At 34.2% G+C, this 22,451-nt stretch overlaps 3 protein-coding genes across 4 annotated transcripts; 2 read left to right on the top strand and 1 right to left on the bottom strand.

The window, feature by feature from the left end:
* Nucleotides 1-31: 31 nt before the first annotated feature.
* LOC145731127 (uncharacterized) lies at nt 32-12,473 on the bottom strand. The gene is made up of 18 exons (XM_081982746.1): nt 12,341-12,473; nt 12,041-12,281; nt 10,004-10,215; nt 9,664-9,947; nt 9,365-9,605; nt 9,100-9,310; nt 8,899-9,046; nt 8,755-8,844; nt 8,609-8,695; nt 7,049-7,213; nt 6,508-6,872; nt 6,300-6,450; nt 6,053-6,244; nt 5,573-5,705; nt 3,518-3,766; nt 3,256-3,463; nt 3,032-3,196; nt 32-2,701 (listed from the first exon to the last, which is right to left on the bottom strand). The coding sequence occupies exons 2-18, from the start codon at nt 12,164-12,166 to the stop codon at nt 2,495-2,497; spliced, it is 3,234 nt and encodes a 1,077-aa protein (XP_081838872.1). The 5' UTR covers nt 12,167-12,281; nt 12,341-12,473; the 3' UTR covers nt 32-2,494.
* A 290-nt stretch (nt 12,474-12,763) lies between these two features.
* On the top strand, nt 12,764-18,444 carry LOC145731130 (CD82 antigen-like). Its single transcript, XM_081982751.1, has 4 exons — nt 12,764-12,974; nt 15,314-15,508; nt 15,636-15,809; nt 15,874-18,444. Exons 1-4 carry the CDS (start codon nt 12,918-12,920, stop codon nt 16,222-16,224), a joined length of 777 nt encoding a protein of 258 aa, XP_081838877.1. The 5' UTR covers nt 12,764-12,917; the 3' UTR covers nt 16,225-18,444.
* Nucleotides 18,445-18,595: 151 nt separating this feature from the next.
* On the top strand, nt 18,596-20,913 carry LOC145731129 (progestin and adipoQ receptor family member 4). 2 transcript variants are annotated; one of them, XM_081982750.1, is made up of 7 exons: nt 18,596-18,815; nt 19,202-19,393; nt 19,507-19,851; nt 19,901-20,119; nt 20,322-20,425; nt 20,478-20,615; nt 20,667-20,913. In XM_081982750.1, the coding sequence occupies exons 3-7, from the start codon at nt 19,518-19,520 to the stop codon at nt 20,856-20,858; spliced, it is 987 nt and encodes a 328-aa protein (XP_081838876.1). In that variant the 5' UTR covers nt 18,596-18,815; nt 19,202-19,393; nt 19,507-19,517; the 3' UTR covers nt 20,859-20,913. The 2 variants fall into 2 exon arrangements, with proteins under 2 accessions (XP_081838876.1, XP_081838875.1); XM_081982749.1 differs by lacking the exon at nt 19,202-19,393.
* The last annotated feature ends 1,538 nt before the right edge of the window (nt 20,914-22,451 follow it).

Below are 22,451 nucleotides of genomic sequence, written 5' to 3'. Positions count from 1 at the left end.
AGTCACAAATAAGAGTGGGTTTTAAAACAGCTTTTGCTATTATAGGACATTTATTGAAAAATTAAACAATCCTGAAACGTCGGAATCTACAGGCTGGAAAACTAATACTTTACTAAAAGGACGTACAACAAGAACAACATTATACGAACCTGAGTTCATTGAACACACTAAATATAAATGCAACGAATTATAGTTCAGTATATTTTGGAAAAAAAAATATAAATTTTTTAAGGATATAAACCAGGTAGTAGGTAAGTTTCAAACGGCCTAAACGCATTTTTGTATCTATTTTTAAATAACCGACGTACAAAAAGTAGAACTGTACAAAAATTAACAATTTTTACAATTTTTTACTTGGCTGAATACCAAATTGGATATAAAAATATTTAGGTTGAACTAGGTTTTCAAAAACTGTTTGTACTTAGCTACACTAAACATCGAGTGAAACAATAGTTTAAAAAGTGTTAGCCTTAACCTAGTAAGAAAAAAAAAACATATTCAATACAAGAGTTTTATAACGCATTGACACGCACGTGTCAATTTAGGGCCAGTACTTTCACTTCAGAATAATTTTATTCTAAAGATAATTTCTATAAAAACGGCTTAAAATCGTGGCCAAACCTATTTAACTACGGTGCGTCGTTTTGTGATCTAATTGTCATTTTTTCTTCATCTACACTGTTGTAGGTTCAGCTACTGGTCAACGTAGGACATTTTGGTTAGAATTTCCTATGTGTTTATACAGGACTTAATGTTTTTTGATCTAAAAATGGGTTATAAGATATAATTTAAGTAAAACTTTTTTAACAATGCCTTCGTTGTGTGCAATAGTTAGTTGTGGCAGTCGCGGAATGCGAAATAATGTTTGAATTTTTAAAATTCCAAGAGTTTTAAACTTTAAGCATAAGCTTCAAAAAGAGCTTGCATTAAAAAGAGACGATTTGACGGAAACTAAATTGATTAAGTATGTTCAAAACACTGCATAACAGGTATTTGAATTTTAATTACTTCCAGCGAAATAGTTTTTGTTAAGTTTGAACCAAGGGTTCCTGCTAACGATAATCTGAACTCAGCTTGAAATTCAGCGGTAAAAATGGGGTACAAAACCCACTTTATTAAAACTGAACCGAAGTACCAAAGGTAAAATAAACTAGGTTTAGGATACTATAAGATTATTGCAATTGGGATAAAATAGTACCATATGAACTGACTAAAATGCTGTACAAATTGAAAAATCTTCTAGAAACGATTGCTTGTAGTAGTGGTAAGTTTTGCCTCTGTAAATGTTTTACTTTAACTAAGCCGTTTTTAAAAAAGTAAGGAGATGATAGTAAACCAACAATAATTTCTATAGAAACAGTGAAATCAGACGGTATTGTTCGTTAATTTTTTTGAAACGTTTCTGTGTTTACATTATCACTTTTGACGCAGCCAAAGTTTGACCGGTGTCCCGGATTATCACCGAGTGACAGCTGATTAACTTCGTCTTTTAGGTTGAGGTGTTGAATGGATTTGAATCATTGTAAAATTGTAAGTTTGTATCATTTGCTTTATCATAATAATAAAGTAGATGTTTTATTCTTTAATTGAACACTAAATGAAACTTGAACGGCTTTTTCATTGCCTCAAAACATAAGCCAAAATGCAATGTTTTGATGCCAACTGTCAGTGAGGATGACAATCAGAAGAATTATTTTGTTTACGTTCAAGATTAGCAGTAATTGGTCTATTTCATTATGCGCGCTGAAGATTGTCTGTAATTGGTCTATTACCCACGCTGAAAATTGCCTGTGATTGGTCTATTTCATACAGTTGCGGAAAGTCTAAGGATTCTGTATTCGTTCAACCGTTGGCAATTGCCTACTTATCCGTTCTCTAAACTGTTAAGGAATGAACCAATATCCCTGTACGAGTAGAAAAACTCTCTTCCTTCCTTATTAGCAGATAACAAACCGTGATTTGATGACGTATGTATGGCACTTTTTGTACACGAGTGGAATTGTCCTATGAATAAATAGGTATATCCCGAAGTGAAAGTACTGGGCCTTTGTTAAATATCAGTTAACGTTAACCGATAAACTTAATACAACTCTTGTATTAAATGTATAAAAAACACCTCCAACGTAACAAAAAAAAAATTATATAAACTTCTTTTAGCCCTTATGTTTTTGAATATAAAATCATGTGTATAATATAATGAAGAATAAAAATGGTGGTTTAAGAGTAATCAAAGGATAGACTAGCTAATTCTAGTTCGTTCTGACAAACTAAAATGAATTACTGCATTACAATAATTAAATCCTAAACCACGTTCCTGATTGCAATCAATCAAATTTGTAAATAATAATTTATAGTACGGAAAAAGTACCGTGCGTGCAGGATAAGGCAAATCCTTAACCAAAAAATCACTCACTAGTGCAATTTTGGATAATATATCCAAAACAAGGTTTTTCGGGTTTTAAAACTAAAATCTTTACATAAAATACATTTACATTTAGGACCCATCATTTGGATGCGATCTATTTGTATCGTTCCTCACTGGGTGGACAAGCAAGGTAGATTGCAAATTACCTTCAGAAATGCTCTGAAGCTGATCGAATTGCTCGAGAAATTCATCGTCGCAGGCGGGCATACAACCACTTTCAATACTCACCCGACTTGTAGTTTGTGCAAGATCATCCAGACATGCGTTGATTGGATTCTGATTAAAAATGACCAATAATTAGATGCATACATAAAATAATTGCCTGCTTTTGTGTTATTATTTCTAATATCCGCAATTACTGTTAAAAAAGAGATAAGAGCACAACAATAGAGTAGTTATCAATAGTTTTGTTGTGGATATTCTATTTTTTAATATAAAAAATAACAAACTTCACTAGAATGGTCAAAACGTCATTTCAAAGTGTGAAGTATTACTAAATCACATGCACCTTAATGTGTTATTTATTACTAAAAGCAATATTTGATAGGTTTACTAATAACGAATAATTACTGTGATTGATAAGAACATGTTATTAGTACTACTTACATGTCTGTCGCGTTCATCAGCTTGCTGTGAACTGCACGGTTCCTGTGAATCACTATTCTGTAGCTGCTTGCATTGAGGCAGAGAAACTTTGATTTTGAGTCTCTTTGCCGATTTGTAAGTTTTCGCTTCGTTTGCACTTTTCGCCCCACTCTTCCGCTTCAAAACCTACCCACAAACCACAAAATTAACAACTTTTGAACCAGCCAGAGTGTGGTACAAGTAACCTTATTCTGCTGCCGGATCTGTTTTATTTTTAACAGTTTCTCTTTGAGACCTTCCTCTGAAGGCGCTTGATAGTCCTGTAAGTGCTCGTGGTAACGATCCTTATGCAATAACTTCAGCTCGAACGTGTCATTCGACAATTCGCCTGGTTTGGCGCCGCAAATTTCCACGTTTAACGTGTTCGCCAGTTGCAAAGAGGACACGAAGTACCTACGATTGTAACGACACTGCTATAACACGCTTTGTAGTTGAGGAAAAACGAACCTAACAACTTCAGACGATGATTTGCCATCGACAAAGTCTGAGAACGGTCGGGATTCATTAATCTCCATGTCGTCCATTATTCTAGAGCCGTACTCGTGGATATCAAAATCCTGATCGTTCAGTTGTCGTAGTTTTGGCGTTATGAACGCTCGCCATTCGGCTACTCGTTTCCTGGACTCCAACATTTCCTTTTCGCGTGGTGTCAAATTAGTTGTGCTGGCGGTTTCTGGTAGCTCAGTTCTCTCAGCTCTAATGCGTTAAATTACATTTTAGAACTAAACTGGGTATATACATACAAATGTGTAGCTTATAAGTATGAAAAAAGATATTTGAGTGAGAGTAAAGCATCTGACAAATTAACTGATACAGGGTAGACAAAAAAAATTTTTTATTTCTTTCTTGAATGCACAAACTAACCGAAAATGATTGCTCGGTACGTGTTCTCCATTCGAGAGAAATGCCAAATTAATCGAAAATATCGAGTTTTTTTCATTGTTTTAGCACACTTGGCAAACGCTGCTTCTATCTTTAAGCTGATGACCATGAGTTATCATGTTATCTGAGAGGCAGTATTTTCACTAACCATTTATTCTACAACCCTACTTTTTACATGTGAAACACTCGGTTGACCTGTATTACTGTTTCCATGCCAATTGAAGATCCTTGTAAGATTTGAATTAATTAAGGTTTGCATGCATGCTGATTTTCAACTAGTTTTTAAAATGAAGAACTCAATTTTTAACAAATTTAAACTGTTAAACTAAAAATCTAAAAAAATTGACCTTTACAAGTTGACAATAGACAACTATGAAGTATTTTTTCAATTTCAATACCGTTCCCCAAAAATTGACTAATCGACCTTAAGGTGGAATAAGGTTGAAACTGAATTGATGAATTTTTAATGGGACACCCTATGTTCTTTCTAATCACTTGTGTAGCGGAGGAGTACGACCCTGTCGAATTATTTTATCAGGGAACGGTTTTTGCGTACGTTCCTCCGTCGTATTTTGTGTTTGTTCCATCAATTTATTCGGTTTTAAAATAAGCTTTTGGTGCCCAATTGTTGTGTTAAACTTACCTCAATTTACTCGCATATTTAGGTAAATTGTAACCATACTTTGTTTTGTGGTATATTCTAATAATGTTTTGTGTTATTTAGCTGATCATATTTGATTACTGGGCCTACTTTTTCCCGTGCCAATCTACCTTAAAAAGGATTTTGTAACACTTGATACGACTTTTTTCCTTCTCATTTCAAAAATATATAATATGTTGACATTTAGCTTAGCTGTTTTCGAGTTAAAGGAATGTAAGACACTTGCTCATTTTTGTAGACTTCCAAAGGAGTTTGTTGGTCAAAAGTGTTTTTTCATCCGAGAAATTACTTAATGATTTGTGGTTTATGATCCCCGGTTTGATAGTTTATGGTGTTTTTTTTGGAAGCTGGATTTGAGTTGCCTTTTTTATTCGGGATATAATCCACAAAATTCTTCTTCAAATCGGGCACTTTTTGTCAAACAACCTTAAAATTCATTCAAGCTGTTTATAGGGCAACAACCTTTATGCATGATTTTCGGCAATTTTACATGCACTTAACATATTACTATTGAATAACCCTGTACATCTTATATTTTCAAAAATCCTGTAGTATATCTCATTCATCTTCATTGCTTGTTCATGGACAAAGATTGTCATCATTACAGTATAAATGGGAAATCGTAATAATCATGAAAATCTGATCAAAACGTTAAAAATTTTCTCTGTATACTACTATAAAAGTATGGTCTGAGATTTTTTCTAGGAAAAGAATTATTAAAGAAAAAAATTGTCTTTTTGTCTACCCTTCTAGTAAAACCTAGTAAAACAGTCCAAACAAGGAAACACATAAGTAAGTTTTCCTCAATCAAATACCTTTCTCACTTTTGAAGTTTCTTCAAATATTATAAACTCCACATTTTTATTACAAATTTCGAATATCCCGCAGTGTAAACTAAATATTTCACTTCTGTAAAACAAAATACACCAAAAGATTATATTGAACTACATAATACTAACCCCCATTTCTCCAGTTTTTCTTCTAAGGATTTGAAGAGTGACAGCTCTGATGTTGAATCACTTGAATCCATTTCGGTAACTTTATTATTATCTTGAGTGTTTGTAGCAGAAGTATCGGCTTCACTTCTCAGATCTTGTAAATAAAATGTAATATTGTAGGAAATGCGTTTTGAATGTTCAAACTAATTATTTTGTTCATCAAGTTTTGTAATTTAATTTTGCGATTTGATAATAATTCGACTAGAAGCATTTCAGACTCTTTGATAAGGATTTAAAGGATTTTCAAATGGAGGCTAAGTTTGCTAATTTTTGTCGACAAAAAAGCCTTTAAAGGTCAAATATTAAAAAAAGTCTATAATGGGACCAAACAAAATTTGCACAATTACTATCCAAAAATATTTTTTGTGCCCTAATAGAAAAAACTGTGCAAAAGTTATTTTACAAAATTCTCTTTTTACACTACAACATGTAATAACTTACCTCCAAGTGTTTCAATGCCGGAATCTGATTTGTTCAGATTAGTTGTTGTCTCTGGACACTCGCTTCGACTTTCTTCAAGATTATCATGCTCATCCAATGTCTCGTTATTAACATGCCCTCCCTCATCACTGTCCCCAGCCAAATCATCTGCATCACCAACACTTTCCTCCCAGTTTAATCGCTCCACCTCGCCTAAATATGCAAACAAAAAACAATATTGGAAGATTATTAAATTTTGCATAAGTACCTTCTCCAGCTTCTGGCTGATAGTTTAGTGAATAAAAGTACTCCCACTTTGGTTCTTTAATAGGTGCGACTACGCTTTGTTTCAATATTGCAACTAGTTTCTGGGACAGCCTGCGCCTTTTAACTGGAATATTCTCTTCCACCTCTTCCTTCTATAAAAAGTCAAACTATGAAACTCACTAACTTAACACTCAACCTTGAAAACTTACCCGCTTGACTGTCCTCGCTTTTCTATTAACATTAGCAGGATTCTGCTCTAACATTTTTTGCTTGTTGTACACAATAGCAATGATCTCGTGACTATCATCAAAGTAACTATTTTCCAACGCTTTGTAAATTGATTCTTGGTGGTCTTCAGAACAACACATTGAAAGCTCTTTAAGCTTTTTGTTCATTGCATTGGACGGTGTTAATTGTTCAAAACCAGATTCGGTGTTCATTTCAATTCCACTTTCATTGCACTGAGATATGTCTATGACATTATTTTCTTCAGAATTATGCTCTTCAGTGGGGAGTTCGGATGTTTCAGGCTCGGCAGTTTCAGTAACGGGTCCTGCCTCATCAACTTCACTTTCTAACAGAAACAGATTGTATTAAATACCTTGATTCCCCCAGAAGACATACACACTAGATTTCAAGTAATTAAACGATCACTCAGAATGTTTCAGTTACCACCAATAGTAAAGTTACTAACTAAACAAAAATGATGGAGTACACACTCTAAACATGCACTACTCAAATGACATTTACCTTTGTTAGCGGTAGAGTCTTGGTCAAATTCAAAAGGCGTCTCGGTTCCGACAACCGGAGCCTCCGATCGATCATCACAAACCGATTCATCCTCATCAGCAAACCCACCGTCAAAATATCCTGAGTCTGCTCTACCTTTCAACTTAGCCTCAGAGGAGCTATGTTCTAGTAAAAATAAAGGAAACACGTTGGACAAAAATTAAAGCTACGGTGATCAAAATGTTAGCAGTTGATTAGCGATAAATGAGTTAAGCAAACTACAAATAAACTGCGCGCCACGTCAATGGGGACAGTGATTTTTAAAGCCTCGTCATTTTGAAACGAATCGATGGATTTTGATGCGGTTTGGATTACAATTAGGCTTGATTTATTGACTTTGTGCTGACGTGAGAATCGTTGACTTTATTGCACTATGACTGCACTATACAGAATGGGAAAGAAGCGCGTGCAAAATAGTTAAATTATTAAGTAGTCTCATCAGTTCGGTTTTCAACGGAACGTACCGCACGTCAGTTTCGTGAGTGCCATTTTTTGCCACTTGCTGCACTTCCAAGAGGCGGAAAGGGTGAAAACCTAGGAGAAGACCACGTGGATGTGACGGTTATAGTTTCCACGAGGAATGACTATATCTTTTACTCGGATCGAGCCCTTATCTTTTTGTGTGTGTAAAGTAACTTTTGTGAAAATTCTAGAGGTTCAGGGGCACAGGCCCGACTTTCTGAGCCTCTTTCGTATTGAGCTGGCAATAGTTGGTAACGCCATTAAACCAAGTTAAAAAAGTAGTCTCATAATCTGAGTTCTTTTCAGGACAAGCCTCATGTTTGATAAGACCTTACAGGGTGTCCAAAGACAGTGAGTAAAACTTGAAATTGTTTGCACAAGTTTTTCTCTCACTTTAACTATTTCTAGACACTCCCTATGTTAAAATAAAACAAAAAAAATATTGGTTAAGTTAGGGGCTAATTGAGAAACGGCCAAAAGAAATATTGGTTAACTGGAGACTACACTAACACTAACACTGGTCTCCAAGCCTCCATTTTGCTACCGGTAGATCACCGCTTATATTCTACCGATCAATTTAGAAAAGGTTGATTTTTGGTTGAATATTTAAAGGAATTGGTAGATTAGCGGCTAAACCAGTGGATGCACGGGTGAGTTTTGGAATTCGCCAAATATAATGCCAATAAAGAAAGTTTTGTTTAAAAATGACCAAAAAAAATCATTGTCCGCGTTGAGGTGGCGCGTGCAGTTTACAAAAAAATTCTAAAGAAGTGGAACATATAAAAAAATTAAAGAAACATGATTTCTTCTGGAAAAATATACTACATACTAATCTTTTTGGAAGTATTAAAAAAATTGTGATAACTGATCTAATGGTAACTTTTACTAGTAAAGTGTTAAAAAAAAACAAATAACTACTCTATAAAAACTACTACCACTACTAATCTGCTTTTTCATTTAGTTGGTATGAAACACTTTCATAAAACAAAACCAAAAAAATGTATAAAAGCGCAACTTAAATAAAAAAAATAACACGCAATTTGCAACTTAAAAACTTACCAGGGTTATCAGGCATATTTTCAAGCAATGAACTGATTTCTGCTTCAGGATCCTCATCAGTATTTTCTCCAATATAGTTCTCACGGGCTGTAAGAAAGAATTATAAAAAAATCAAACAATTTTAATTGACTAATTTAAGGCCTTACCGGATCTCATTAATTTTTTCATCATTAAATTGTACTCCGCATTTGATTCCTCGTCAGGATAACATTCAATACCTCCGTAAAGATCCATGACTAAACATACAAACAGTTTTACCAGACTGAAAAATAAATTATACAATAACTTACGGTTTACAGGTTTTGGGGTGTAAAATTCATCTGGAATATACGGATCAAATATGCCTTCATAACCATCTTTGACAGGTTCCACAATGACGCTATCAAAGCAGACATATGGAAGGTTTTTAACTCCCATTTGTTTTAGTTTTTCTACTTTCTATGTAAATATAACCTTTAGAATTGTACAGTACCAATATACGATAAACTTACCTCGTAAGCTAGTTGCTCCTTTCTGGCCAAAGCTTTAAAGAACGTAATTAGCTGATCAGAAGTGGCTTGCGGCATATTTTGTATTTTCCGATTCTCCCTTTCAAGAAACTTCTTCAAATAATCTTCCCAAGCTTCCCGGTAATTTTCGTATGGTTCGTCCGGCCTTATTTTATTGGATAAAAGAAACTTTTTCCGCAAAACATACGACAATCTGTAGTAGTTCATTAGTTAGTACTTCTCTACTGAATAAATATTTTATATGCACCTTAATCTGGCGATTAAATAATTTTCATCAGGTATTAGACACCTGTCATTATCGTCAAACAAATGTCTAATGTAGTGGCAGGAAATAAGTCGACCTTCACGGGCGTTAAACTCTTCAGGATCAGTAGCGTCATAAATCATTTCACGTCCAGTTGGAATGCCATAATGTTTGAAACGGTAACGAAGATAGTGATAATGTGATACAAATAAAGAGTTAAAGTTCCTTTCTGCTTCTCGCTGAACTGTAAAAAAAATTTTAGTAGTCGGTAGTTACTACTATACTGTCATGTTTTTTAGTACTCTTTTGATGAAGTGAGTTCCACTCAGAACGTAACTGTGACACTAACTTGAAGGGAACTGTAGCAGGCGGCAAAACTGGTTCTTCTTCTTCCCCAAAGAACCGAAACGATGGATCATCAAATATTTCTTTGGATTCATCAGCAGTAACAGTAGTAATAATGTACTCTCCGTCAACCGGCACATCGTCATTGTCCGGCTCAGCTAGCCTAATTTTCTTCCTTTTGCCGCGGTTTAGTCTTTCTTCAAGCTTGGACACTTCTATATTCCTGGCTTCTCTTTCCTTTCTGTACGATTTACAAAATTTGATAAAACCAGTATTTACTAAAATTGATCAAATTACCGATTGGTGCAATGTTTGGCTGCGTGATCGCCATGTTTAACCAGTCTTGTGTGAAATTCCAACATCTCAGTCCACAACTTGTCTACTCTCTTAGCATAAAACTGTCCACAGGCTTGCAGAAGTAGAGCATCTTCAGCAAAATTCATGTGAAATACTCCATTATCCAGAAAAGTCATTTGTTCACTTGTCATTTGAGAAAACTGGTCCAAAATCTTGAACAAGTTATAAGTTACCAAAAGAGGATTTAGTTTGCACCTAAATATGTAAAGAAACTAGTTTTAATTGGTTTTACGTTTACAAGGGTTTGATTGGCGTAAAATGGTTTAATAGAAACTTTAGACCACAGGAATTGTTGGAGATCTTTTCAAGGGTGCAACTTAGTTATAAAAACACTCAAATAAAATATATTAGCTAAAAAATATGCATTTTGTGGGGTTACTAAGAAAATTGCTATAAATACTGGTTTCATTCATCAACTAGGAGTTATTAAACTGGTCTCCATCCCCATATTCCTTCTTTTTAGGATGCATTTCAAACCCATAAACTTGGCACTGTTACCAAGGTACTAATTGTCAAATTAGCTTGATTTTCATGAAAATAGTTTGGTTTTTTGTGGTGTATGTTGGCAGCAATTTCAAAATTTGTGACATCTATTCTAGTGTGATTTTCCACATAGAGCAGTGACAGTTTGGGAGGGGAGGTTCAAAATAAGATTTTACATGATAGTGGAATATCATTAATAGAGATTTTTATATGACTACTGCTCACTTTGAGCTCTGACCATTATTTAGGAGTAAATATTGACTAACTATGACTCTATCATTCAGTTCTCAAATTAGTCTACTTTAGAAACATAGAGGCAAGCTTTTATCACTTAATGGAACAGGCTGAGCAAATTTGACATCACAATGACGTAATTTAACAACACAACATGTTGAACGTCAAATTACGTCATCGTGACGTCAAAATCGCTCTGTATTGTCCATAGAGCGCCAAGGCAAAGATGCCAGAGTAAAGGGAGGGATGAAGTCAGTGAAATGAGACACAACCTGCTAGTACCTACATGTTTTATTTGATTGTAACCATTTTAGGGCATTAGCCATTATCAGACCTAAAAACCCTGTTGAGCTAATTGAATAGTAGATCGAGGTCACAATGACGTAATTTGGCAAAACAATAATTTGACCAACTGTCAATTTAGGTTGCTGTCACGTCCCATTCGCTCTTCTGGCTCTATGGAGTGCGAAAACAAAAGTTTATTTTTCAATAATCGAATTTAGTTGTGGTAATGTTTTTGAGAACTATAAAATCCACACACCATGCAAAAAACACCTGTTTCAAGTTTCAATGACAGTTTCTGGCGTCTGGCCAATGACATGCTATACAGTTGTGTTCATAAAAAAGTGGGACAGTCTGTGTACATTGTAAACCTGCCTATGATGCTACAAATTTCAAAATAAAGTGGTACAAGCCTATTTTTTTTTTCTACTGAGATCATCCACAATTGAGTAATAATTTGGGCTTTGTACACTATTAAGCTATACATGGCCTCTTACACCAAAATCTGCTTTAGAAGGATTAGTATTACTGACAATATCTGACTTGTACTAATTACTAACCACTTGCTATGTCAGCAAGACATCTAGATGTTAATTCTTGAAAGAAGGGAAAAGGATTCTCAAGAAAAGTGCTGATGTGAGAATGTGATAGTAGACCTGACAATTTGAGGTTCCTGCCACATTTACAGGCACCCTGAAGACAAATTTATACATAGACCAATCTTACACTACTCTAAATCATGGATTTATGATCACAACTGTACATATTTATCTAAGTACTAGTTGGGGATTCACTGTGAGAACATCCCTATTACATTATACTCTGGACACCAAATTATCAAATACCTCAAATTATCCAAGCTGCTCAACAGACTGTACATAAACTAGCAAACAATTTTAAATTATCATTCCGACATGCAAGCTATTTAAATTTCTTTTTATCAGTAAAACAATTTATGTATGAAATCTAGTGGCATACCTTTCCCAGACTGTCATCAATTTCAGGCTTCTTGATTTTTTGCTCCAACAACTTAATCAATTGTCCTTTTGGAGACCGGTAATTAAGAAGGGACATTTCATCCTCCTCGTCCTCCTTGTTGTCCATGTTGGATGTTTTGTTTTACAAAATCAAAACAAACACTGCTGAAATTGGCTAAAACGCGGGATCAGTCACAGGGTCTACTGCACAGACGCTTGCACACAAGTGTGTTAAACCCGCACTAAAATTTAATCACTTCTTAATGTATACGCTTAAATTTGTTTTACGTTAGTAGTTTACGTGGAGACAGTAAATTTTTAAATGCGTTTATTGCTGTAATATTATTGGGAATATCATTAAATTGCACATTTTCTGCAGAAAAATATTCGGGACGCGTAACATCAACACAAGCCATGTTGAAACGAATGAAGTCATACGTCATCTGTCAAAAATCTTCTACGCTCCATTGCCCAACTAATTCTTGCTCAGTGTCAGCAGAAAAGGTTGACGTTATTGGGAATAGCAGGTGCCCGACAAAGATCACGCTGTGCACCGTACGTAAAGAGAGTTACAGGCTATACACCGTGTTGCTACGGTAACGTACCTGCGCTGCACGCATAAACCCAAAGCACACCACAACAACACGATTAAACAGAAACAGAAGATATGGCGTTCTCGTCTTCGTTGATTTTTCCTTTCAGTCACTCTTATTTGTTCAATGCGGGCAAGTCAATGTCCACCGTCCAATGCTGAGCATTGGATTTCTCATTCGTATTTGCGTGCGTTAAAACTCTGCTAGTTTTCCAGATCTGGATTAATGTAATCTAATATAACACACGGTGATTCAAATTTCTTCAGTGCCAAAAAAGTGGAAACAATGGGTTGCTACTCGTGTATGAAATTCCTATTTGTTTTACTGAATATTATTTTCTTGGTAAGTGTAATATGTTTGGTAAATCTAGGACGCTAGAGGCCATTTTGAGTGCACTTAGAGCCGTTCTGCCACCGCCTTCTTTACAAGAAAGCCTAGAATGTCCTTTTAATGGCGGCGTTATCGGATTTTTTTTTGTACACAAACCTATGGAGATGCAGTAGAAAATATGTTTTTTTTTTATTTTTTCGTTTAGTTGATTAGAAGTTGTGAGTGAAAAATCAAAGAACGCTTCATTCCTGATCCAGATATGTATAGATATGGCTTTTTATATCCAATAAAGTCCAGCCAAAGCAAGTTTGGTTAGAACCCTTTGTCTTGGAAAGTACAACAAACTAATGTAAAAACTGCTCAATCAAAGAAAATTTGGAAATCCTTGAATCTAGGTAAGCAAAACTGGTAAATGGGTTTTATATTATTACCAAGACCTTTCTTTTAAAATGTAAATGTGCCAATGAAACTTCTAAAAGCTGTCCTGTTTCTTCAGAGTAAACCTTTGTTGCTCTCAAAATGCAGGCGGCCTCAAAATTTAACTCACTTATGTATGTAAGAGGCAATAAGTTTACTGAATGAGAAAGCATATTGTACTTACCACTGAGTATTGTGTTGGAGTAAAATCATTCCAGTTCAAAGCTTTCAACCACTGTTGGGTTCGAGCAGGGTCTTTTGGAAAGGAAAGGACACTTTTGGGCCTTTCTCCAAATTGCTTTTACAATTTGGCAAACAACAAGTGTGACGGCATATTGTAGAGGCAATAGAATTTAAGTTAAAAAACCAACAACAAATTATAGAACAATGAAGGAACAATAACAATAGTGATAACACAATAAAATGAACACAAACTACACTTTCACTAGAACAACAAACATATAAACAACAATATATAATAGCAAACAAAAATTACTTTGGCAAGTAATCCCAAGTCTTGACTTTAAAAATGAATTTAATCATCGAAAAACTCAATTTCCACAATACAAACAAATGCAAACTGTCAATCCCATATTTCGGCCATATTGGAATTTTTGGCATGCACCTTCTTGGCTTTCTTGTACAGAGGGCGGTGGTTCTGCCCGTTTTGGATCGATAGATTTGTACGCGAATAGAATGTATACATTCTTTAATTTTTTAACATTTTGGTTTATTCATAAAACAACATTTTGGTGCAGTTAGAAAATCCATTCATCATTCACCAAAATTGCATTTTTTCCAAGAATTGGGGCATCCAGTGCAGAAATATTTAAGGGAGAGAATACCTTCATAAAACAGCACAGATTCATCAGCTATTAGGATGTATGAATATGATAATACCTACGTTTTTGAGTCATTAAGATATTAATAGACCTGTTTACATGCATGTACCACATCAGGCTTGGGAACAACTGTAAAAGACAAAAATAACAGCAGCCTTATCAAACATAATACAGGAAATAATACATAGTTTTATTAGGTGAATAATATCATCAGACACTGTTTTTTTTCCCATAAACTGTGCTATAAACCCAAATTAATTATTAAAATAATATTTTCCTAATCTTAAATTAGGTAAATGACACTTTTAATTGTGTGAGCCCTCAATATGATTTTTGAGAACAGCTGTAATTTAGAGCAGGACAATCAAAAGAAATATTTTGAAAATCTACCATAAGTATTACTCTTCTTTAAGTGACAATCCCATTTAAAATATCATTATAATACTATTATTCAATTTTGTTCCTTAACAATGTTGACTGAATGGAAACATTACTCATACACCTTAAACTCCATTAAAAATGGTGGTGCCATTAAACTGCAATCTTTGAATTGGATATTGAATTTTTTATAGTGCAGAATATTACTATTTAATTAATAAGGATTTAAGAAATAAATCAACAACATGTGGAGAGTTTTCCGCCAATAAAACTGATCCACTTTTTGTCAGGATACATTTATTATTAAGAACTAACTAACACTTGATTAGGCACTGACTTATTTTTCAGTACATAAAGTTAAAAGAAACATAATTTGTCCCAGATTACAATTTTCCTGCCCTTTCCTGCCTTTATTTCCCATTTTCTTAAATTTAAACTTTTGGGTCTTCAAAATTTGGAAAAGCAATCACATAACCTGAGGTAGTAATTTTTATTGAATATAAATAATTTAAAGGTATTTCGATGTGTTTCAAGGCAATTTGAGGCATTTTAGACAGTTTTAAGGCAATATATCACTATGAGGCACTTTGAGCAATAAGAGAAGCATTGTGAGGTATTTTAAAGATGTTGTAGGCAAAAAGGCATTTTGGCGTAAAAAATTATCAGCAGTCTACCCCTCGCTAATAACTGTAATGTGATATGATTTTATTACAGATATTTGGAATTGCTGGAGTAGGGCTGATAGTATGGATCCTGGTCGATCAAACCATTCCACTTCACTTTGCTCAAGAGCAAGGCGACTTTATGATTGCCGCAATCATCTACTTGATTGTTGCCATATTGCTGATATTGCTTTCTCTATTGGGCATCTACAGTGTCTCTAAAGAAGTTAGATGGGCAGTGGTTGTTGTAAGTAATTTAGAACTGTACAACAACTAGAATCACAATTTACTATAAAAAATAACTATCTAATAAACCTTCTTATGAAGGTACAATAACACTTGGTACAATCATGTCAATGGCAACTTTGTTACAGTCATTCTCTTTGCTGTTGATCGTTATTGTGGTGGAAGTCGCTTCAGGAATTTGGATTTGGGTGAACCGAGAACCCTTGAGCGATTTTACCCGTTCAAAAGTTATGGAAACGGTTCAGGAGGATTACGAGAAAAACAACAATGTCAGAGAAATCTGGGACACCCTACAAGCTAAGGTAATTTGTTTTATAATAACCATGAATTTTTAAATATGTTATTGAGACCCTGGGGACGTTTTAGATGCAATGCTGCGGCGCCGAGATTCCTACAGATTGGTCTCGAAACAAAGATATTAACTTAAGTGTTGGTTCGAAGCCTACAAAATATAATATTCCGCACAGTTGTTGTCGCGAAAATATTGCCGATTCTCAATGCGCCGAAATGACCACAGAAATCAAAATGGGAGAAAACCCTAATTACGATATTATTTACGATAAAGGTTGCTACGTCTTGATTAAAGAGTGGGTGATCAAAAGTTTACCTATAATTCTAGGGGTGTTCGGTGCAGTGGTCGGTATTAAAATTCTGGGGCTCTTGATAGGGCTTATCCTAGCGTTTTCCATGAATCGAGCTGATCGTTACAAAGCCTAAAACAATTTACGTTTTGGCTAACGTTCATTAAACCCCCACCTATTTTTTTTTGGTTCTTTATCACCAACACAACCGTAATTAATTCAATTAATGTCACTACAATAAAACCTTAATTTCCGGGCAGCCACCCAAGACGCAAATGACCATTGAACGGAAATTACGTGGCTTCCTTAGAAGTCTAACTAAATCTCAGCTACATTGATATTTAATCATTTGCTTTTTTGTTTACCATGAAGCAGATGGGTGTTAATTTGCCTACGTTGTACAAAAAAGTAAGCAATCAAGTACCTTTGCTCTCTATTTGAGTTCTCTACCAAAAATAATCTTTATTTTTAGTTGTTTATAAGTAAACATAACTGCCTTCTTATTGATATTGGTATTTAATAAAAGTTAAACAATATAAAATTCTTCAAAAGTTCTTCCTGAATATTTCAGTTTTCATGAAAACAAAAAATGTGTTCATTTTGTCACGAATTGCCAAAACCAATTGTATTTTTATATCAGCCCATTTTAGCTGAAACTACCTACCACCCTCTTAGCTAAGTTTCCTGAGTTGGAAATTGTTTACCATAAAACCAGTCCCTACACTAATATTACCTACACACTTTCCTATGTGCCATACTCTCAGACTCTTTAAAAATATAATATATTACATGCTAGAGTGACTGCTAGAGCCAAACTATTATAAGATATAGTTATTAAATATTTAAGCACAAACATCACAAAACTTAAAATTAACTTACAAAGTTCTTCGCATCGCTCGCCATGTTTGTTTCGACTGATTTTTAAAAGACTAATTTAAACGCTTTATTTATGGCTTATTGTGTCTAATTTAAGAAATTGATCGGTCGACCAGTATTTTGTGATCTTTAAAAAAAGGCGTGACGTAAAGCCTTTTAAAACGTACTTACATCCATTTATAATTTTTAAATTTACGGTCCTATTTATTTTCTGTTGTTCTTTAAAATCTGTAAGAGTTTTTTTTTAATTTTTATATTATTATACTAATAATGTTACCCTATTTAGTATGTAAGGATCTACAAGTCTTAACAATTTGAAAATAGCCAAAAAGTCAGTAAAGTTCTTGGATAAAATCCATTTCTAAGAACATATCATTAATCCCTGTTATTACCGATTTGAAAGTGTTGTGAGTACTGGAAAATTTTGTGGAAATCGTATTATACGATAACTTGTACCTGGAACGGTCTAGAAAAAAAACACATGCAAAATGTTACTGATTTTCTTTTGAAATAAATAACTTTGGTTTTTTACAGGGTAGTTTATACTGAGCATCACAATTTACATTTTAATTTAAATGAGGTGAAAATCTATGAAACAGCCAGATAGAATCCTCCAAATAGTTTGACGTTTTAGCTGTAAATACTGCCATCGCTTCCACTAACAGTTCCATTATTAGTTCCCACAAATTTTTATCTTGCAATTGATAAAAACCTTAAACAGCTTTGCCAAAGTATGTTATTTCTAAAAATCGTTAGCGGGAACATCTGGTCGAGGTCTAGAAGTGGATTAAACATTTGAGGCACTATCAAATACCACAAAGCGCTTTTAGCGCAGATCTATTTATGAATCATCACAAACTGTAATTTAATAGTTATATCATTCAAAAATAGCACACATATTGATTCCTAAATATTATTATTATTGTATTGCGTCTAGCGCAAACATCTCATAGCTGTAAAAATGGCTTATAGTAAAGTCGTCCCTTTTTCTATTTTTAACTTCAGTCTTTATGTATCCAAGTGACGGATCAAATTGATTAGAATATGCTATGTTTCAATCAAGAAGAAAGTGTAAACGTACAATGTAACTATTACCACAAAATTGAATTATTAATATAACTAGAGTGACTATTTTGTACTTTCAAACATATATTTTATGAAAGTCTTTATAAAATTTGTTACCAAAAAAATCTACATGGTATATCATTATAAGTATCTAGTGGTTGTGATAACTGGAGGATGCTAATCAAACCGAATGTACAGAGTGACCATATATTTTTTGATGAAGGATGTTAAAAAGAGTTTATATTAAATGAAAAAAACAGGCTGAGCTATGTAATTGAGTTCGAGATGATATATTATGTAACACTTCACCTTACTATAAGGTACTACTGTGTTTTACTTGGAATGTTGCATTTAATTTTTTATTTTGTTTAAGATAATACACTATATCATGTTCGTAATAAATTAATGGTATTAACTCGGCGTTTTAATTGTGTCTTAACTTTCATAAACTTGGCAAAATGTGTCTGAGTATCAAATACCATCAGCACCATTTTAGTGTAGCTATACATTTTTATACATGACATCAGTGCATTTGAACTACAGCAAACAATTGCTAATTACATAAAAACCACCTTTTGCATCATTGAATGCTAGATTTCAATGCAAATCCGGCCAACATGTAGCAGTGTTGCAAAGCGCATTTTTAATAAGTCATATGTTCGACTTACGTAATTTTATTAATAGCAGATGAGAGCGGCAATTATATCGGCGGAAGTGTATAAAGCATTTTGTTTGTGTGTCTGATATTACTTAGAATTTATATGGCAAGCGCTGCATTGCATGAAGGTAGGTTATGCAATGATTATTTAGTTTTTAATTTTTTTCTTATTTTAGTATTTTTTAATGGTAATGTAATCATACTAAGTGACTTCTTAAACTTACTTCATGCAATAGTTTTTTTAATTATTATTTTAATTTAAACAATCAAGTTATAAGACAAATTTACCTCTGCTTTAATGTGCAAAGTTTAGTCAATGAAAATGTATTATTTGATTATTTTTACAAGAAGAAAATAATAGAATTACCATTTTTTTTAGGAGTAAAGTAACTTTTCAGCTCAGGAAAATTTAATTTAATATTAATAAACTGCGTATGTTGAGTTATTCAACATCAGCGAGTAGCAAAAATGCTTTCGCTCTTGAGTTCTTATGCCAATATGTCACTAATTACAGCCTGAAACGCTGGACAATTTAATTACCTTTGTTTGCGTGCGTTTGTTCATCTCTATGCAAAATCGAATAAACACAGATCAATAAACACGTCCCCCAGAGTGCCTTACTGCTTCAATTATGATTATGAAGGGCTAGGCGCATGCCGTTTGAGTTCCTGGAAACCGATTTTTCCATACTGCCCTTTAAAACGAGGTCAGTAACGTCAGGAATCGGTGTCACACGGTCATCACGTCAGTCTGATGATTAAGTCAAGATTTTTAGTGATGGGATGAAAATGTTTAGTCTTCCTCCTTAACTGTTTTCAGTCTCTTGCAAAATGACGATGATGGAATGCGAGCTTACGCAAAGCTCAACGCGGTTTAGGGGTAAAATTACTGATTCTAAGGCGACAAGTGATGAAGAAAACGATACTGTATGTGGAACGGATAAAGAACGCCATGAATTAGAGCCTGATTCGAGGAAGCATGAAGATGATGATCCTAAAAACAAAAAGGACAATACTAAAAAATTGCTTTGTATTAAAGAGATGCCTGATCACTTACAATTCAATCCATATATTTTGGACGGCTATCGTCCTTTGCAACCGCCACTCGGATGTGTAAAAAGTCTTTTTCAGTGGCATAATGAAACTGTAAATATCGTCACGCATGGTAAGTTTAATATTGAATTTTAAGCACGCAACGAACTATTCCTCTTTAGCTATTCCAATATTCTACATCATTTTAACTGTACCCGAAGTGCTTCCTTGGCACTCCAAGGAACTTACTTTCCTGGCTTGGTGTCACATAGCGGGAATTTTATGTCCTTGGATGGGTAGTTTTCTATACCACATGTTTATGAATTTAAATTATGGACCAATGGCTTATTATGTCTTGTTGCAAATTGACATGGTTGGGATATGGACCAGCCAGAGTATAGGTATGATGGGTCATATTTAAAGCTAGCAATGTATTGTAATTTTCAATATTTGTAAGAAAGAATAAGTCAGTAACAACCCCTGCTATTAATTATTATTAATGCTAGACATTTTCATGAAAATGAGGTAATCTACTATTATCAATAATAGTAGGAAATCACGAATATTAAATACAGATTTTAAAAGACGAAAATTCCTTTTCAGGTGCGCTTCCTTTAGTATTTGCTACTACAAAATGCCTTCCACAACTTCCGCGATGGTTTTTAATAACGTTCTACTGTGCCCTGTCAACTTGGGGTTTATACAAGGTACTTTTCACTTCACCCATTTAATTTTTGTACTAAATCATCTTAAATACAGGCTATGGTGGCTTGGTCTCCATGGGAAAGACGGTGGTGTTTTCTACTTCCATTTTTAAATAGAATAGGTTTATGGTTTCTGAGATTGACTAAATTAGGGGGCGGCGACCCCGCAGCTTTTGTACATGTTATTCTTCAGGTACTTGAATTGATCTTTATAACATAGTTTTGGATGAAACATTAATTGCAGGATGCGGTTTCAATATTGGGAGCCTGCATAGGTGCAATACACGTTCCAGAAAAGTGGTTTCCCGGTTCGGTTGATTTGATCCTGAACTCCCATAATATAATGCACGTTTTGGTGGTGGCGGCTGTGTGGAGCATGCATCAAGCCACAGCCTTAGATTTGCATTGGATGGCCAAAAATCAATGCAGTTTTTAATACGCTTCTTACTGTGAACTATTTTAATTCAATACGATATTCCTTGAGTAATTAATGAGTATATTTAATTAATGGATACCAGTAGCGCTATTTGGTGCAATATATTTATTTTATACACACTTAGAGATGTGATAGAAGAACATTTTACTGAAGTCGTTAACAACAAACTTGAAATTCAAGTTACATATCTGTAAACAACAATAGTTTGATTAAACGTAGATGTGCTACTTTATTCCTATAGTAGGTAAAGGTCAAAATAGCACTGTGATTTAGATATAAATAGTCCAATTTCATAGGTTTTACTAGATTGCAACTGCAGTAACGAAGCATACAGCTTATCAAATAGAAAATAGTATTTTAAATTAATGCTTCCGTAATTGGCTCCTCTTCGCACAATTAATTAAGCCTTAAAATTAGTAGAATATGAACTTATTGAAAGTGTATGCTGTGATTTTCAATAAATATACTTATTTATGACGTTAAAATTATTTTTTCTTATTCTAAACACTGATTGAAGTCTCCCAAACATGTTTAGAAGAGTGGAACGGTTCAAATATCTTGGAGATCAAAAGCAGATTTCAATCTCTAAACCGTTAATATCGCAGAAAAGTATCTACATTGCATGAAAATTGTGTAAATGTGAAGTTTTGTATAGGGTGTCCCAATAAGCCGTGCACGCGGCTGTTTCTCGAAAACTATACATAGTATGGCTACGAAATAGTAGTTTTCCTATTCAGTGTGCAAAGTTATGTTTTCCCATACCCGAAAGCAGTTAGACGAACGACGCGAAGCGGAGTTCGGATAAGCTTCAAGTGCGGGAAAACTACTTTGCACACGTGTTAGGAACAATATTTTTTCTAGGAATGAAATATCTATACATTTTGTTTTTAATTTTTATTGATATTAAAAACAACAACTTATAACTATTTATTGTTATTAACAACATTAATGTTAAATGTACAGTTGGTCGCGTTTTTTAAATTGATCGCAGATTGAGCAACTGAAGGTAAAATACTGGTACTTGGAACTGCTTCACTTTCTTTAGGATTGAAGGTCAGAATTTTGTTACTTAATCCTTTTTTATAACTTGTGGATTCATCAATGTATTCTTCAGCTACCGTAGTCGATTTCCAACCCCCCAAGCGTTTTATGTCAGTGATTCCTTCTCCAGAATCGGCCAGGAACGTTGCCGATGATCGACGATAACTGTGCCCTGTGTAGAGTTCTGGATTTGGCAACTTCAAAAAAATAGCTATTTCAGAAGGCATTTTTCCAAAACTGTTTACTCCAACACTTTGCGAAAAACATTTACCCTTTCTGTAAACTAGGAAAAAACGATTGTTTGACTTTTTTGGACGTAGGCCGGTGTATCTTCTGTACAGTTGCAGGTAGGTTCCGTTATGAACTTCTTCTGATATTATAAAGTTTCTTGCTGTATGATTTTTGGAATCCCTAATTTTAACAATTATGAGGTTTCCTTTGTCTTCAATATCTGCAGTGGTTAAATTGGCTAGCTCTTCCCTTTGACATGCACCAGCAAGTCCGAATATAGTGGCAACTTTAATTAACAGGTAAATTTCATCTGGTGTGGAG

This window comes from Ips typographus, linkage group LG6 (assembly GCF_016097725.1).
Source record: "Ips typographus isolate SLU linkage group LG6, UJ_Ityp_2.0, whole genome shotgun sequence".
Lineage (NCBI taxonomy): Eukaryota > Metazoa > Arthropoda > Insecta > Coleoptera > Curculionidae > Ips > Ips typographus.
This window is presented reverse-complemented; position numbering and strand designations above follow the sequence as displayed.